At 40.8% G+C, this 17,721-nt stretch overlaps 1 protein-coding gene across 1 annotated transcript; it reads right to left on the reverse strand.

The window, feature by feature from the left end:
* Positions 1 to 4,703: 4,703 nt before the first annotated feature.
* LOC147260325 (protein transport protein Sec24C) lies at positions 4,704 to 16,239 on the reverse strand. The gene is made up of 21 exons (XM_086205413.1): positions 15,965 to 16,239; positions 14,948 to 15,550; positions 14,737 to 14,795; positions 13,439 to 13,492; positions 13,135 to 13,246; positions 12,533 to 12,660; positions 12,314 to 12,449; positions 12,073 to 12,182; positions 11,261 to 11,373; positions 10,859 to 11,050; positions 10,217 to 10,313; positions 9,760 to 9,864; positions 9,429 to 9,596; positions 8,738 to 8,834; positions 8,513 to 8,658; positions 8,294 to 8,432; positions 7,710 to 7,831; positions 7,419 to 7,598; positions 6,931 to 7,128; positions 5,729 to 5,818; positions 4,704 to 5,156 (listed from the first exon to the last, which is right to left on the reverse strand). Exons 2-21 carry the CDS (start codon positions 15,501 to 15,503, stop codon positions 5,016 to 5,018), a joined length of 2,943 nt encoding a protein of 980 aa, XP_086061539.1. The 5' UTR covers positions 15,504 to 15,550; positions 15,965 to 16,239; the 3' UTR covers positions 4,704 to 5,015.
* Positions 16,240 to 17,721: the final 1,482 nt, after the last annotated feature.

Consider the following 17,721-nt stretch of genomic DNA (forward strand, 5'->3'; position numbering starts at 1 on the left):
ATTTGCAATTTAAAACCAATATGCCTTCATGTACATGAATAATTAAATTCCTAAATCCAATATGTCTTTCACGCCAACAAAACTTGATTCACATTGTCAGGAAATTATTTCTGTAAGACAAAGACTGTATTTTTGCTGTTAGTTCGTACCACAAAATTTCCCAACACAAAAGATCAAATTCTCAGAGACAGAGACCTCAAATAAAGTTTTTACTTGCAGCGAGGAGTACAGGCAAAGGTTTACATCTGCGCTGAACAGTCTCAATGTCTTCCAAACATATATATGCAGAGTTCCTCCTCTCAGTGGCTTTCCACCACGCCTTTATTCGTCCTTCTTCCATCAAGGACAGGTGCGGGGGGAGCGTAGGGACGCTGATTCCTCACTGTCCAAGGCCTTTCCCAAACTCTTATCTTAGGAGTGGAAGCACAGCCTGATACATCCTGCACACACTTCATTACTTTGGTCTGAATAAAGGTCACAACACTCATACAATCCTACATCAGGCTAAAACTTCATGATAATAAAGCATTAATTTGTCGACATATTTTCGAACACACATACGAGCAGAACAAAAATAATAAAGCATCCTCTCAAAACAAACGGGGAAAAAAAGATAATTCATGGCTTATTGTGCAGGCGGCGTAACTCGGTGAGCTTGCTGTTTATAGCAGTGCCCAACTGCTATACCGAACTTACTTGCAACTTGAATAATTTTTGCTCTGTATATTGGCCATGTTGCACGACGTTAAAAAAAAAAAAAAAAAATTTTAGATTCCAAATCCAAAATCCATTTTTTAAATATCCTCGTAATTTTTCTTGTTTTTAATGGACAATCTTCCATGTATTTAGTTCTATGTTTCATCATAAAAATGATGATAATTTAAACAACACTGTTTCAATGAGTTGTAAAAAAAAAAAAAAAAAAAAAACCTCCATAGCAAGCCGACTGTGCATGAATGACATTGTGTCAACCAAATAACCAAGTGAAGAGGTGATCACAGCCTCCTACACCTACTAGTAGGTAGAGTAGGGCCCGACTAGCCCATGTCTTTGGGATGAAGGTATAAGGATTGTGCCTATTCAATGGTATGACAGCAATCAGGAGGCCAATGTGCCCTGTATTATGAGCATATATGACATATATGTGGATATAAACAAGATATATAGGAGACATAAGTGGCCTGTATATGAAAACATATGCAATGGAATTGAACATATAGGCAACCTATGCAACACCTATGTTCCATATTTGGGACCTAAATGTGCACATACAGCACTTGAATGAGAACGCCTCGCATGCGGACATGCGCTCATGGGCAGGACTCCGTGTCAAGGCGGTTCACACTGAATGCGCAAGGCGCAGGATGCGCGGGGGAAGTCCATTCATTGTGCTGTGACGTCACATGAGCGCAAACCAAGCCCAGCAACTCGGTAGCGCTGCGCGTGCTAGCGCCCCACTCCGCGCAGCGCGCCGCGTCTGCCGCGTTCAGTGTGAAACCGCCTTCAGACGTCGTTTTCTTTATTAAATATTGGATTTTGACAGCTCCCTTCTCCTCCTTTTTTTAATGAAACTCCGTGCCGTGAATATTTTACCGGAACTGCGTTCCGGCCCGTACCGGCTCACGTTCACTCCTGCTGATACTAGAGTTACACTAACTGTTAAGCGCCTTTACGTTATGAAAGACTGTTCTTTAAAACCAATCGGAGTTGTGACCTGATACTTGATGTTTTATACCCCGTACAGACAGATTCAGGTTGTTTTGTGTGATTGAAAATGTTTAAAAAATAAATGAATAGCATCTTTTCGTTTAGCTCTGCTGCTGGCTCAGTAAGCCACTTTCAGTTGTAGCAGATCGCTGAGAGTTCACGTCGGTAGATGTGACCATACTTCGTTGTCGAGTTACCAGTTACTCCATTGAAGGAGCACTTGCGCCCTTTATTGGTCAGATATGATTGATTTATATCATTTAGTGTCTAAAATGTGTTTGATATGAATACGTAAGGGCCCTGCAGTTCATCTAAATTCTAAAAGGTGAAATTATTAAAGGTTATATTTAAGATACAGTTAAAAAGCATAAATGGATTTAAAAGGGTTAAAAACATAAAAATCTTGTTTCTCAACTGTTATGATTTTATTTCTATACTGTGAGATGGAAGTACAGGATTGATGGATTGATTTTTCAGTGAAACTGATCTATCTTCTGTGGTGTGATGTGTATCTATTCATTTGCATAGTGATTGGAGTGTAATATTTACATCCTTTACTATTGGTTGTACTTGATTTGACAATTGAATGGACATAAAGTCATTAGATTTAAACTGAATGAGATAGCAGTAACTAATACGTTCTGTACTGTATGTATAGATTGGGTTTTTTTTTAAAGAGAGAGAAATCATCTGAACCTGACCCTGATGGTCAGTGGCGAGCTAACCACAGACATTGGCAGTGAATGGACCAAGATCCTGGTGTGGCACACACACACACACACACACACACACACACACACACACACACACACACACACACACACCACAAAGGACCAGAGACACTGAACCACCTTTATTTCCTTGAACTCACTAAAGGACACTTATTTTGAAATCATCTATGTTGGGATATTTATTTATTTTGTGTGTGTGTGTGTGTGTGTGTGTGTGTGTGTGTGTGTGTGTGTGTGTGTGTGTGTGTGTGTGTGCAACTGTGCACTCAGGAAGCCAGCTTAGACAGGCAGGGAATGTACTGTTCATAATTTTGTCTAATCCATATATATTTCCAAATTGATTTTGTGTTGACTTCTCTCTGCTGACCTCTTATCATTCTAGGCTCCGTAGTCCTATCTACAATTTCTGATTTTGGTCCAGCCAGTATATATATATATATATATATATATATATATATATATATATATATATAGATATAGATATAGATATAGATATATATAGATAGATAGATAGATAGATAGATATAGATAGATATCTATATATATATATATAGATAGATAGAAAGATAGATAGATAGATAGATAGATAGATAGATAGATAGATAGATAGATATAGATATAAATATATATATATATATATATATATATATATATATATATAGATATATATATATAGATATATATATTAATCCCTGTCAAAATGATGTGTAATGCAGTGTAATGACAGACCAGTGAATTTCAGCAACTGGTAAAGTCGAGGCCTCCTCCCAGATAGGCATGCCATGTCTCCGCTTATTCCTACCTTCAGGGTCGCGGGGGGGCTGCAGCCTATCCCAGCAGCTATGGGCAAGAGGCGGGGTTCACCCTGGACGGGTCACCAGTCCATCACAGGGCCAACACACAGAGACAGACAACCATTCACACTCACAGTCACACCTACGGTCAATTTAGAGTATCAATCAGCCTCGTCCCCTCTTGATGTCTTTGGACTGTGGGAGGAAGCTGGAGTACCAGAGAGAACCCACACAGGAACAGGGAGAACATGGAGACTCACACAGAAAGATCCTGTGCCCGAGCCGGGACTCGAACCCCGAACCTTCTTGCTGTGAGGCCACAGTGCTAACCACTCTTTTTTTTTTTAATTAGAAAGCAGTCAAGTGAGCGTCTGCTAAGGGAAACATTTAGGTTTTTTTTTGCAATCTTGTTGCTAAGGTTTTGCATAAATTAGGTTTAAACCATGAGCTCAGAAGGAATTCTGTGACTGTTACAGTAAGTGTTGGGCAACTTCTAAAAAGTGATGTGTCAGATATTACTAGTTAGTTTCTTTTTTTAAAGTGACCAGTTACCTCAAATTCTTACCTCCTGTGTCGAGAAACAAGTTGATGACTGATCACATTATTTTTGCATTACTTTCACCAAAATAACCACAAAGGTTCATCGACAGGCGTTAAAAATGAGTGTGTAATTCATGGTCTCATTTTGAACATTTTATTTTTAGAATTAATCTCAAATGTTTCTTTTTTTTTTCTAAACAAGAACCATTCGGTATAATCAGATGTGTCAGACATTGTAGAAAAGAAATGGTTACCAAGTGTTCATCACATAAGAGGCTAAAGTTAAGTTTCATGAGTCAGTTGTGATGGAGGCAGAACAAAGGCTGTGAAACTAATATGTTATTCCATGAACAGACAATATGTACTTCCTCACTTTATGAAAACGGGATTACCATTGGGCTTTCTGGTTTTGAAATTGACATTAATGTCAATTACTTAATGTATGTTATGTGCGTGTGTGTACTTAATGTATGTTATGTGCGTGTGTGTACTTAATGTATGTTATGTGCTGGATTTGTAAATCAGGAGGTCACAGATCAGGTGGGTCAGTGTGAGGAAAAATTTGGGACCCTGTGAAAAAAAAAATCAAACAGTGCCTGAAGCACACTGGAAATGCGGGGGTGCTTTTACAAAACAAAACACAATAAACAATACTACAGTACTTTAATGATGAAGAAAACAATAGTTCAAACGATAATCAGACCGCTCAAATGAATCAGTTCATTATTCCAAATTGAAAGAGCAGCATGTAAGAACAGCTGCGCATCAAATGATTTCACTTTTTTTTTCCAAAATTAATATATCAATTAATTCCACCAGTAACTAGAAAACTGTTTCAACATGATGACACAGTTCTCCTTGGTTGACCATGAGACAAAAAAAAAAACTCCAATTAAAGTTCCATTAAGTACTTTATTTATGTACAGAAGATTATGGATAAGCACAGACACATAAACACACTCACACTCACACACACACACACACACACTCACACATCAATGCGCACACACATACAAATATCCCAGGCATGGATTAGAGTTGCAATGATTCAGGAATAAATGAACATCATAAACACAGTCTGAGAACAATGTGGATTAAATTCAGCAGCCATCACACAAACATGACATCACAGCTGTCATCAGCTAAATGAGCTCATCACCACCTGCTGAGCTGACAGGCATCACGTACACGGATCCATCGTCCCGTCACTTCCTTCTGTTGCTGGACAGACAGCTGATTTCTGTCACTGCAGGAAACGGACAGAGTTGATGTGAAGGTGGTAGAGAAAATCTGCATAGGATGCTCCTCCGTTAGGGCTCTTATCCTCCACTAGGTGGCGCTGCAGAGCCTCTTCACAGATGTCCCCCTGCTTCACCACACACAGCTGAGACAGAAAGACAGATGCTCACTGAAGTATAGTTCACCCCCACAGGAACATGAATGAATATGTGACAGCAACAGGATGTGCCGCCACCTATAACAGTGTTGCACCAGCTAGTCACACGTTGTCCCAATGCTGAGTAGGAACCACAGACACGAGGTTCATGTTAACGATGGTAAAACATTCTTCCATCAGTCTTCAGATAAGCTTACTTGCATATTTTGGTGTGTAGGAATAAGTGGGAACATCCAAACTGCACACAGAGGCCCCAGCTGACAGGCAGCTCTGAACCCAGCAGTCGCAAATTGTTTCAGAAACTGACATTTTTCATTCCTCTAGCCAATCAGGGCTCATGTTTATAAGCGTTTATCCATATTTTCTCTCTTACCTGTTTGTCTTTGAACATTTTACTATGTGATAGTTAAGAGGCTAAAAACCACAATACATAAACAGCATCACAACACGGTTCAACCCCAGTGGGAAGAAGGTCTACTGCATCTATGCTGCCACATCCGGATGAATCTAGTGTTCGGTTACTGTCTTTTTTTTAGCCTAAACCTCTGAGGTCTGCTCACCTTGCGGGCGCAGGGGGACTGAGAGTTCAGGCTGTCAATGAGGGCTCGAATACTGACAGACGAAGGGTTTTCCAGAGCAGGGAGCCTGGTCTGGACACAAAACACATAATAGAAACTCAAATAACGCAGTGGTCCGTCAGAGTCCCTGTTTCCATTGTGTCTTTAGAGAACTTTGAGTTCAGTTAGCGTCCATATAATAAAACATGAGCTTGATAGCACACTAGTTCTTTTAATATGGATGACTCCTTTACTCTTCTCAGTAACTTTCCTGGAAACATACCTGATTTTATTAAACAGAAGACTATTAAATATCAGACTTTTTACCAGGCCAAGAGGGCCCAGTATGTTTCCCTGTGTTTTTTTTTTTCTCTTTCTTTCTTTCTTTTTTTTCCCCCTGTTTCCCTGTGCTGGTATTTGAGCCATGAGGGTCAATAAACGATCAAAAGCAAACACTAAAAGAGGTTAAATGCTGACCAATTGGTCAACTTGGTTGCATCACACAGAATTGTCATGTTTTTCACTCGGATCTCAGAGAAGCACTTGATAACAAATTTAATAATAATGGCAAATCATGCACTATAAAGTCTTATTAAGATTATTGGATTATTCAAAATGTTTCCATATGAAATTAGATAAACCAGTTTAACATGCCCCTTAGAGGTCAGCGGTCCAAGGATTGAACGATAACCGGCACTGCAGTACACGATCACACAGACAGTGAAATATCACTTTTGATACTTAAGAAAAGTTATTGTCAAATACTTCTCTACTTTTACTTAAGCTAAATTTGGAATGGAGACTTGTAATTTCACCACAGTGCTATTTTATCTGGGTATTTCTACTTTTAGTAAAATAAAGGAGCTGTGTAATTCTTCCATCACTGTGTGTGTGTATTTGTCATAGAGAGGAATACTTTTTATATTTCCTTAGGTCGAAAAACATTTTTCAAATTCTGGTGTGCAGTCACTGAGGGCTGCTGCCCATGAGACCCCTGAAGCATTTCAAATGATGATTACTGGTTATAACCTAATCAGCTGCTTCAGAAGACCAGATACTTTTTTCTTTAGTTTAAAAATGCCTGGAGAAATTGAAAAAAAAGAGGGTATTTTATCTGATGGACATCTAGCCCGTGCTCTGGTTTGAGTCAGAAGTAGAGTTGGTTCACTGCACTGTACATGTCCTGAACTCCTCTCATATCTCACCTCTCCAGAGGGCAGTGATGAGAAGCAGCTGGTGTTGAAGAGCTCAACCAGGGTGCATGCTGGGACTTGGGTGCCTACCCACAGCAGCAGGGTGTGGGGTGCATGCACCAAGTATAGACCTGTGGGCTGCAGGCTGGAGGCACAGCAGCGCAACACCTCCTCGGGGTTTGAAGTTTTGGAAGTGCCTACAGACAGTGGCTGGAGGGGACAGAGGAGGGGAGCAGTCACTAAAATCCCTTGATTGACTATCAAGTTCTAGTTAAATGGTACAAACATGAGTATCAAAAGTAAAAGGAGCTGATGGATCATTTAAAGACAGAAACGATACCAGCTCAAGGAAGAATTTATGTGTCAACGTGGTCTATGCTACCATCTGCTGCCTCTTCAAGAATACATGCCCAGTTGACTAGACTTAAACTTTCTGGATATTTCTGTGTCCACCGGATACATCAACCTAATTGTATTCAATACTGTGTGATGGTACTGACCAGAGGCAGCAGCAGAGGGTAGAAGTGCGTGGCGGTGGTGATGGCGTCCATGCTGAGCACCTGGCAGCGTTGCTGTAACCGCTGATGGACAGAGCTTCTCAGGCCGGGCAGCAGCACCTCACTCTTCCTCAAGCTGTTGATGTAAACAGGAAGAGCTCGCAGGTTCTGAGGGAGGACCAGCTGCAGGCAGGACAGTTTGAACTTGGTTATGTTTGGGAAATAAGAGAATTAATATCCAAGATGGCTTGAACAGCCCACACAAGGGACAACGTAAAGTGTGTCTCATCTCACCTGCCCAGCAGACACTGAAGCAGAGCAGCAATGTTTCCGATAGGATGCCAGCGCCTCTGTAATCTCTGTCTGCAGTTCCTCCCTCAGTTCCTGTAGAGGGCGCTCCAAAACTGCACAATACACTTACCACACAAATCAATACAGTAATCAACAAAATATCAGATAGAAATGATCATAATAACAGAACATCCAGTTTGTAGTAGCAGTAGGATCAGATCACATCACATCACATCACATCACACACACACACACACACACACACACACAAAACCTCCACTTTACTGTCAAACTGAAATTGCTGTTTTAAGTCCATTCAAAAAAAAAATGAGGATAAACATCATTTGATTGATGCTTGTGGTGAAAGAAAAAACAAATGCTAAAAGTAAAAATACATAATAAAAAGCAAAGAGGCCATGTTGGTCTATCATACCTTTTTTTTTCACAATGTTGTTGTAATTTAAACAGGACGTCCATGTGCTGGTGCTTCATCCCAGCACTTTTTTATGACTAAAAATGGCCCAAACAATTATTCCTATTGATCACAAAAAACTCCGTCACTCATAGTTACAGTAGTAATTTCTTACTCTTCTTGCAGTAGAAGGTGAGGAGTGTTTGGGCCTGGCAGTGCCGGAAAGTGTCCTGCAGATGTTGTGAGCATCTCAGAGTGAGAGTGTGAACCCTGGTCCTCCGGTCTCCTGTCTGGGTGCAGTATGTCAACACCGTCTGACAAACAGGAGGAACAACGGGGGGATCATTTACCCTCTCATATCACTTTGTTGTTTATGAACATGAACCTACTGTACCTGTATAGCTACACCTCTGGCCTCATCAAGAGCTCTGCTGTGTGCCAGCTCAACAGCCAGAGTTGTCCGCCTATCAAGGGTCGCCATGGTAACCTGTCTGGGGTTTGTCGGGACAAAGAGTCCATAACAGCCGGACACGCGCAAATCTGGATGGACACATCAACAGTAGCGTCACAGGTGTTTTTTTCAGGATTATGTCATCACAACGAGAATTTAATCTCTCACCTTTGCTGACAAAAATCCTGAGCTCAGCCTTGAAGCCCGTCTTCATCTCCAGGATCCTCTTTAGATTACTGCAGAAACGCTCCCGGTCCAAATCCCCCTGCAGCCGGAATACAAAACAAGTATGTAGGAGACATTCACTCTTTAATGAAGGGTTACTTGTTTTTCTTCATCATCAAGAATAAAAACAAAATTTGGAATAAACTGTCTGTTTATTTAGCCTCCTCCAACACATGTGAGCAGAGACAAAGACCAGATTGAAAGGGTGTATCAGCACCATGGAAAATGCTCAGTCTCTCACTCCTCCTGCAGGCTCTCATTCTCTGTTTGAAGAAATGGTAGTGCTTTACAAAATTGCCTCATTGAGCCATACACAAACCTGCTCACAATAAAGCAGATTTGGTGCAGGCTGTTGATTAACATGTATTTTTTTCAGGTTGGGTGGGAGCGGATCTAAAAACAAAAATCCACGACACACGCATCACGATTTGTTTACAATGGGACATGTACCTCATCTGAATGCTCAACATATCCCAGTCATTATTTAACTAAAATCTAAATCTAAATATACAATTTTGAAGCTCTGAAACACTGTCAGATTCAGAATATTAGGTTATGTTTTCAACATTTGTTTAAATCTAGATATTTGAATACATTTTTTATAATATCGTAGCAAGAAGATCTGTTCATGTACCTGGAGATGGCTGTAGGTGTGCAGCACTCCACCTGTTAGATATGGAATGTGACCCGGCCAAGCCCCACCCACATCTTGCTGGGAGAGGACAAACAGGTGAATGCCGCAGCCCTGATTGACACACTCCTTGGCCAATGAGATGGCTCGTTCCGATGGCTGAAAAATAGACTGACATAAAGACAAAGGGATGCAACTGTGAACCATCACACATGCTAATGTAAAATTAAGCCATTGCTGTATTTGCATCTGTGCATGTATGTTTGTGTGTGTGTGTGTGTGTGTGTGTGTGTGTGTGTGTGTGTGTGTGTGTGTGTGTGTGTGAGTGAGATACCTTTGGTTTGCTGGAGCCAAAGAACCCTGAGGAAGACTGTGTGTGTCCAGACTCTATCAGAGGGGCAGTGTGGAAGATGAGCAGCTTCCCAGGACAACTGAAGGCCTTGACACAGAAGTCTTGACTAAATAAAACTTTATTTATACAGAACCTTATATAGACATTGAAATATGATCAACAAAGAGAAAATATGATTAAACTATGAATCAAACAAAACAATAAAAAAAACCTGGTGAAACTACAGATGGTAAAGACTGCGCAGGAAATTAAGTTTTTAAAAATCATCATGTAAGATAAAACTATGCACTAGAAATGGAAAACAATTTTTCATAAATTTATCAGTGAGTAGCTGCAGCTAACTATCAGTTATATTACAGTCACCCAATCACAATTTTATCTTGTACAGCTTTAAAACATAGAATTCAATTAATATTGAACGGGGGTTGTAATGACTAACCTGCAGTACAGCCAGTCCGGCTTTGATCGGCAGCTCCACAGGAACTCCTCTAGCGTCATCATCCTCATGACTCAACTGAGGAATATGCTGAAACACACTACACACACACACACACACACACACACACACACACACACACACACAAAACTACTAAAAATGCAGTCATCACATTAAAAAAAATGATTGAGATTGAAATGCTTAAAACAATTAAATTGATGTAAGCGACATATCCCGGGGACTGAAGTGGCAGCCCTTTATTTCTGTGAAAATCGTTTGAGCATCAATAATTTAAGTTTCTGATTATTTTCAACATGGGCTTCCTAAAAATATATATTTTCTCTCTATCTTTCTATCTATCTATCTATACACACATACATACATACATATATATATATATATATATAAATATAAAACATACATATATATTATACAAACACACACACACACATATATACAGTATATATACTGTAAATGCTTATCATATTATTTTTTCACCAATTCTGAAGTTTCAAGATCTACTAAAGGATGTCATCATTCTAAACTACTCTGGAAAAAGGACATATATCATGAGTGATGCAAACAATATTACATTCTCACTGATTCCACCCATTACACAAACACAGCTGTCAACATGTCTCTTACCTGGAGAGACCATCTATACAATTTCTGAGAGGAACCAGAAGCCCCTCTCTCACAGGAAGCTGTGGGTTTTCAATCTCTGTGATTATCAGCATATGCGGGCGGGAGAGGGCGGGGTTAAGGTCATACAGATGGATTCTGCTATCATACGTCATCAAACCCACACGTACATCTGGCCAGGCTTCACCGTCCTCCCTACACACACACACACACACACACACACACACACACACACACACACACACACACACACACACACACACACACACACACACACACACACACACGCCAGGGGAAACTTTATAAATAATTCTCTTTGCCCCAGGTATACTTCAGTGTACGCATGAGTGTGTGTGAGTGTGTATGTGAGTGTGTGTGTGTGAGTATGTATGGAGCTTATCGTACCCACTCAGAGAGCTAAGAAGTGTGTGTATTTGTTGTGTTACAAACTCCAAATGTCCTCCTCTGAGTGCCAAGGGGGACACATCGATGGCAAGAAGCAGCACAGCAGGTTCACCCTGAGATCGAAGACAAATAGACATAACACCCACAAACACCTTTTCCCAACAAGAATTAGTGACGATCGATCTTTGCAGGGCACTAACAAACAAATGTGAACGCATTTTAAAGTGAGATAATGAAGGCTCCACCAATAATGTTTTCTGAGGTGTTTGTAAGTTAGTTTCTCAAAAAACTATGAGGCAAATTTTGACACTTGCTGGAGGACTGTCGAGTTAGCCAAAGACAAACCCATTTAATGTGGCAGATTAGTATTAACACCACTCAGAGTTATAAGGAGATGTCATGATCTTTTTTAGTCGCTCATGTGCTTCTTCTTTTTGAGTCAAACAGACCCATCTCAAAGTTAATAAGACCTGGATTTTCCATTAAACGGAGTTAACGGCGGCTGGTTTTGATATTTCGTCATAAATCAGGGAACTGTGGTAACTGGACTCCACATGGTCAGATCTTTTCCAAACTTCGGTTGGGTGAGAGTTTCAGTTTGAAGTTATCTGTAAACTGAATTCATTAAAGTCACAGAGCCACCTCGTGGTTACAATGAGTGAGGTCATTTAAATAGTGAAAAATGACATGTTTTACACTGAGCTAAGCTGAGTTTGTCTTTGGAGGGTTATGCGTTCTCAAATACCCTCCATGGAACATTTTTATGTTCAGGTAATAATATACAACAAACATTGACAGAGAGTGACACTAACCTTTTGAGTGTTGAGGATTTCATATGAACCTGTATGGAGTTCAGGCCTCTTGTCTTTGTCAACCCGAACTCCGTCTGCTCCCTTGGTAGGCTGATATTGTTGCCATGGAACTGGGAGACAGGAGAGGAGAGAAAAATGCTGCTACATGACAAGGAAGCAACAAACTACATACAGAAACTACAACTGGAGCTGTAGTAGGAATTAGAGCGTTAGCAGGAGATGGATCAGAGCATCGTCACACCTTCGTTGAGTTTCCCACAGAAGGGGCAGTAAAACCTCTGACCACAGTCCTGCCAGCCCATGGCGGGACACATAGATGCTCCACACCATCGGCAGCCAGCAACAACCTCTGACTCTTTACACACTGGCAGAGGCTTCTAAAGACAAGGAAACACACACATTAAACACAGAATCCTCACCTTAGAATGCATTTAGTAGAGAAAAAAATAGAAAAACTCACGTCCTCAGGTCCTTGTTCTGCTAGAGGGGTGACCAGAGCTCCGAGGGGCAGACGGCTGAGCAGGGTGGTCTGACCGTCACAGGGAACACAGTATGAGGTGGAGCGGATGACATTTGGACCTGCATTACCTTCAACAGAGTTCAACAGAACCTGTTAACTATTGTTTAGGCATGGTTGCTCAAAAAGCTCACGATGGAGACATTCGGTTTTATGACAAAGATTTGGACTTTTGGAACTGACCTCGAAACCCGATCTAATGATGTAATAACACCTTAGCAGAGGGATGCATTGTCTGAGTGCCCTTTCTTTTAAAGAAGGGAAACACGATAAACTTTTCTTCTCTGCTATGACAATCAAACTGATATCTTCGTGGTTTTGAGCAAAATACTACATCTTCGGTTGCTTTAGGAAACTGTTTTTGTCAATGTTTAGTGACCATTTTCTGATATTGTGCAGTCCTTAATTAAGCTGTCAATTCATAGTCAAACAGTCATTGTTGCAATACGCAGGAACTAATGTTCATAGAGATAAAAAAAAATAAATCTGATCAGATGTTATTGGATTGAGTAGCACAAGCTACAGAGACTGTTGGATAGTTTTACCTTTATCTTCTATGATACAGTAAGTTGTTGCCAGAGGAGGAAGATGAGAAAAAGGCTCTGAGACAAAAACCTTCCCTTCCCACTCAGCCTGGTCCTCTGCCATCACCTTCACCTGAGAGAGGGACACACAAAGATAAGAGTCTTGTCCTCTAAAAAATTTAAACGAAGCCACAGAATGTTAAAAGCTGTAGAATGTCATTTATTAACATGAATAGAGGTTGACACCCTACAGAGGCTGGAGTCATAAATACTTCAAGTATATTAACACAAAAGTAGCAGTTTATAGAGGGAGACGGACACTTACAGCACTGGGAAGTAGCTCTGGGTCCAGTCCATAACGAGACTCGGAATTAGGAGACTACAGAGAAATCAAATCACGAATCTTTACACATATGAACATGAGCATTTCTTCCATTTGCTGGTGAGAGTCTGCTTTTCTGGACAGCTGTGAGATAATCTGCTTCCAGCCCTCCAGCAAATTCAAAATATCAAGATTACAAAGGTATAACTTGACATTTACACCTGATGACACACACATAAAACATTATCATCAATCTCCAGCTCTGAGGCTGAAGGAAAAAACATCAGCATAGCAACCATGCATGGCCTTTACAAGAATAAATCGAAGGACATCAAAACCTGCAAAGAATTCTGAGATTGATGGTGAGTCTCAACAGCTGTAAATGGGGTCGGATCTCTACAACAGCTTGTTTATTAACTGACAGATAAAATTAATCTGGGATCATGAACCTTTTGAGGCAAGAAATAAATATGATGACTTGACAATAAAATAGTCCATCCATCCATCCATTTTCTACCGCTTATCCTGTGAAGGGTCGCAGGGGGGCTGGAGCCTCTAAATTGACTGTAGGTGTGACTGTGAGTGTGAATGGTTGTCTGTCTCTATGTGGTGGCCCTGTGATGGACTGGAGACCTGTCCAGGGTGAACCCTGCCTCTCGCCCAAAAGCTGCCAGGATAGGCTCCAGCCCCCCCGCGACCCTTGACAGGATAAGCGGAAGAAAATGGATGGATGGGTGGAATCAGCCTAGTCCCCATTTGCATATCTTTGGACTGTGGAGGGAGGAGGCCAGAGTACCTGGAGAGAACCCACGCAGGCACAGGGAGAACACGGAGACTCCACACAGAAAGATCCCGTGCCCGAGCCGGGGCTCGAACCCAGAAACTTCTTGCTGTGAGGCGACAGTGCAAACCACAGCACCACCGTGCAGCCTCAATAAAATAGAGTAAAATAAAATATAGGCTAATATTATATTACAATACTGCATTGTAGTTGAATGCTTCCATTATGTGTCTGTCACCTTGACCTTTGACCACCAATATAATGTCAGTTCATCCTCTAGTAACAGTGGACATTTGAGACAAATTTCGAGGAATTCCTTTAAGGCTTTCCTGAGATATCGCATTTAAGAGAATGGGACAAACCACCACGTATAGACCGCCTGAAGACATAAAACCTCTAGTCCCCAGAAGTCACTGTGAGATTTAATCGCAAATTTGTGGCATTTTAGTGATCAAATCTGCAGCTGCTATGAAAACTTATTGCAACCATCATCGATAATGTTTTCATGCCATTTTCCAACCTGCAGAACCAAGCTCCTCTCTTGTATAGCTGCATCAGTAGGAAATTCATTTATGGCTCCTGAAAAAAACAATGGAAAATAGAAGAGTTCATCACAGTTGGAAATAAGAGGGACACAGAGCTAGTTTGAAAGGATCAAAAGTGCCATTTTGATCAGAACGATTCTGATATGCATCCTGGAATCATGTTAGATGTATTCCCAATTAACACACCTCTGTTGTAAGGTGGAGTCCACTGGGGTTGCTGCTGGATAGGAGAGCTAGGATGGTTGAGAATATATCCCGGATCAACAGCACACATCCTCTCAAATGAAAGCTGAGGTGTATACTGTGAACTCTGTCCAAAAGTTGGAGGACTGCTGGGTAGATGTGGTCCATTCAAAATCTGGTGTGTAGGTTGGAAAGGGACTGATAATGTCGGGTGAGGGCTGTGGGGGGAGTGAAGTGACATTTGTTGGGGGACGCATGTTTCATTCATGAGTGGGGACTGAGGTATAGTATGAGCTGGAGCCATGCGCTGCAGATGGTGCTCAGTATCATTTAACGACGGTGTGCTAGGATGACTGAGGAGGCTCCGGCTGCTCTGGCTGGACGACTGCAGGGGGCGATAGGAGGGGATCTGGTCAGAAGGTAAGCCCTGGCTGAGATGCTGAAAGCTGGGAAGAGGGTTGCAGAGGGGTCCTTGAAGGGAAGCTGGAGACCAGCCATTGTGGTCCACCCAAGGCTGACAGGATGTCTGGCTCTGATTGGCTGAGGGGACATCCATCATCCTCCATAACTCTCACTGACAGGTTTGGTTCTCCTTGAAGGCGGGGCCTATCAAGACGACACAAAACTAATTTTAATTATGAGCTCCTTCGACTTAATACCAAAGCATAAGGTTTAAATTGCTATTGTTGACCGTTATTAGCATCCAAAAATGTTTGATAAGCATTTTAGTTCATTATCAGCTTTCAAGCCTTGCCATCTCTTCACCACAGCAGGTGTGCCTGTCTCATCACCTGTATGTTACATCAAAACACCTCAACGCTACCACGGGACAAATCGTGCGTTATTTTTGGAAATTTGAGGGTAAATATAGAGCTAGGCAGCTAATACTATACGAAAATAGAAACATAATTTGCATTCACACATCTTGACATGTTGACTGGATCAGACGAACAGAGGATGGATGACATAAAAAAAAAGCTCTATGTTTATTTCAAATAGTGAAAAAATAAAATACGATACCTCTTTAGCGGTCAACGGAAACTAAAAGGTCTGCGTGCGGCACCTTCTTGAACCAGCAGCGTCTTCTTCATGTCACCTCACCACGTCATGAGACGGAAATAAATGTCCTTAAAGGATTTGAAATGACCAATTTACTGAGAAACTCTATTTTATGATTTGATAAAACGCCATGGTGTGAAACTGTCACACCTCCTACTGATGCTATCAGCCACAACAACCACAACCTGAGCTTAGGAGGTGTCACGCTAGCAGCAAGTTAGCCAGAATCTGGACAATGCATTTCCTTCTTTCTTTTCACAGTAAAAGGCAAAATATTAGTTGCACAAGAAAATATGTGTAATACTTAAGATTACTTTTAAATACGGCGAGAGACTTCAGTTATTATTTACACCAGACTGCGCTATTGTTATTACAATATGTGACGTCTATGAACACTGGTGTGTGGCCGAGAATATGTCATACCCATAATAAAGCGAAAGCAAAAAAGAAAGGCTAATTTTGCATTTAAATTTTCGTATAAATTATAGGTGCAAGTAAAATCTTATTTCGTGAACTATATCGACGTTGTCGTACTAATATCCGATTCTGAATTGGATTTACATTCAATGGAAGCAATTGAGGAAAAAAAAAGTTTAGAATACAATAGCATGTAGATGGAAAAACGTACGATGTGCCTATTGTCTTGTTTTTTAATTGTCATCCAAACCTCTAGACGGCAGTGTTTTATAATATGTACAAAATGAGTAGAGTATGTCAGAGGAAGCGCCTACGACAGGAATAGTCATGAACATACAAATAGCAGAAATATCACTTCCTATGTAACCTTCTAAATAAAACATAATGTCTGTAACGTGCACAAACACTAGTGTTTGAATCGAAATTATTTCAATTCTGCGATTATATATCCTGAAGCTGGTAGTTTATTTTATTATTTATAAATTGTAGTAAGTTATGTGCGTCTCTATAGACGAAGCTTGTGGCGCAAAACATGGTCACAGATGTCATTATTTATCAAACTGACTTTTATTTTGAAAATGTACAGGAGATGTGTAAGTATCTGCAACGAGCCCATTAGAGATTTTGGTCCCTGGCTTTGGGCTTTCTCTGTTTGCGGATGACAGTGCCATCTGGAAAAGAGGAAGAAATGTAAAAATGATTACTCAGCAAATTCAGGGGTCTCTGAATAAAATAGTTGCTTGGGGTGAGAAGTGGGGATTTAAGATGTCTGTGGAAAAGTCCAAATATATGGTCTTTGGAAACAAAGTGGTATGTGGCGGACTTAGAATGTATGGACAAACAATAGAAACAGTGAAAACATTTTTAGGAGTGTATTTTGATGAAAAACTTACTTGGAAAAAACAGATCGTATTGTTAATAAGTGTGGAAAAGTGAGTAATGTTATGCGATCTCTGTCAAGCTGCTCTTGGGGTGTGGACAGAGACACCCAAATTTTGATTTATAGAGCAATGATAAGGTCAAGACTTGACTTTGGTTGTGTATGTTTTGGATCTGCAGCTAAATCATTGTTAAAGAAACTGGATGTAATACAAGCAAAAGCTCTGAGTGATGCTGTGGGGCCCTCCGTACCACCCCAATCCCAGCTTTACTTGTTGAGGTAGGAGAAACACCAATATCATTGAGAAGAGAGAAAAAAGAAATGCAGTATGTTGTGAAATTGAAAGGATATCAAGGTGAACATCCAACAAAATCTGTGATGAACGATGCTTGGGACTGTGGGGAGCGGCAAAAGTTAAAAA

The sequence above is a fragment of the Aulostomus chinensis genome, chromosome 6 (genome assembly GCF_037954235.1).
Source record: "Aulostomus chinensis isolate RoL2024-O1b breed Wild chromosome 6, RoL_Achi_v1.0, whole genome shotgun sequence".
Lineage (NCBI taxonomy): Eukaryota > Metazoa > Chordata > Actinopteri > Syngnathiformes > Aulostomidae > Aulostomus > Aulostomus chinensis.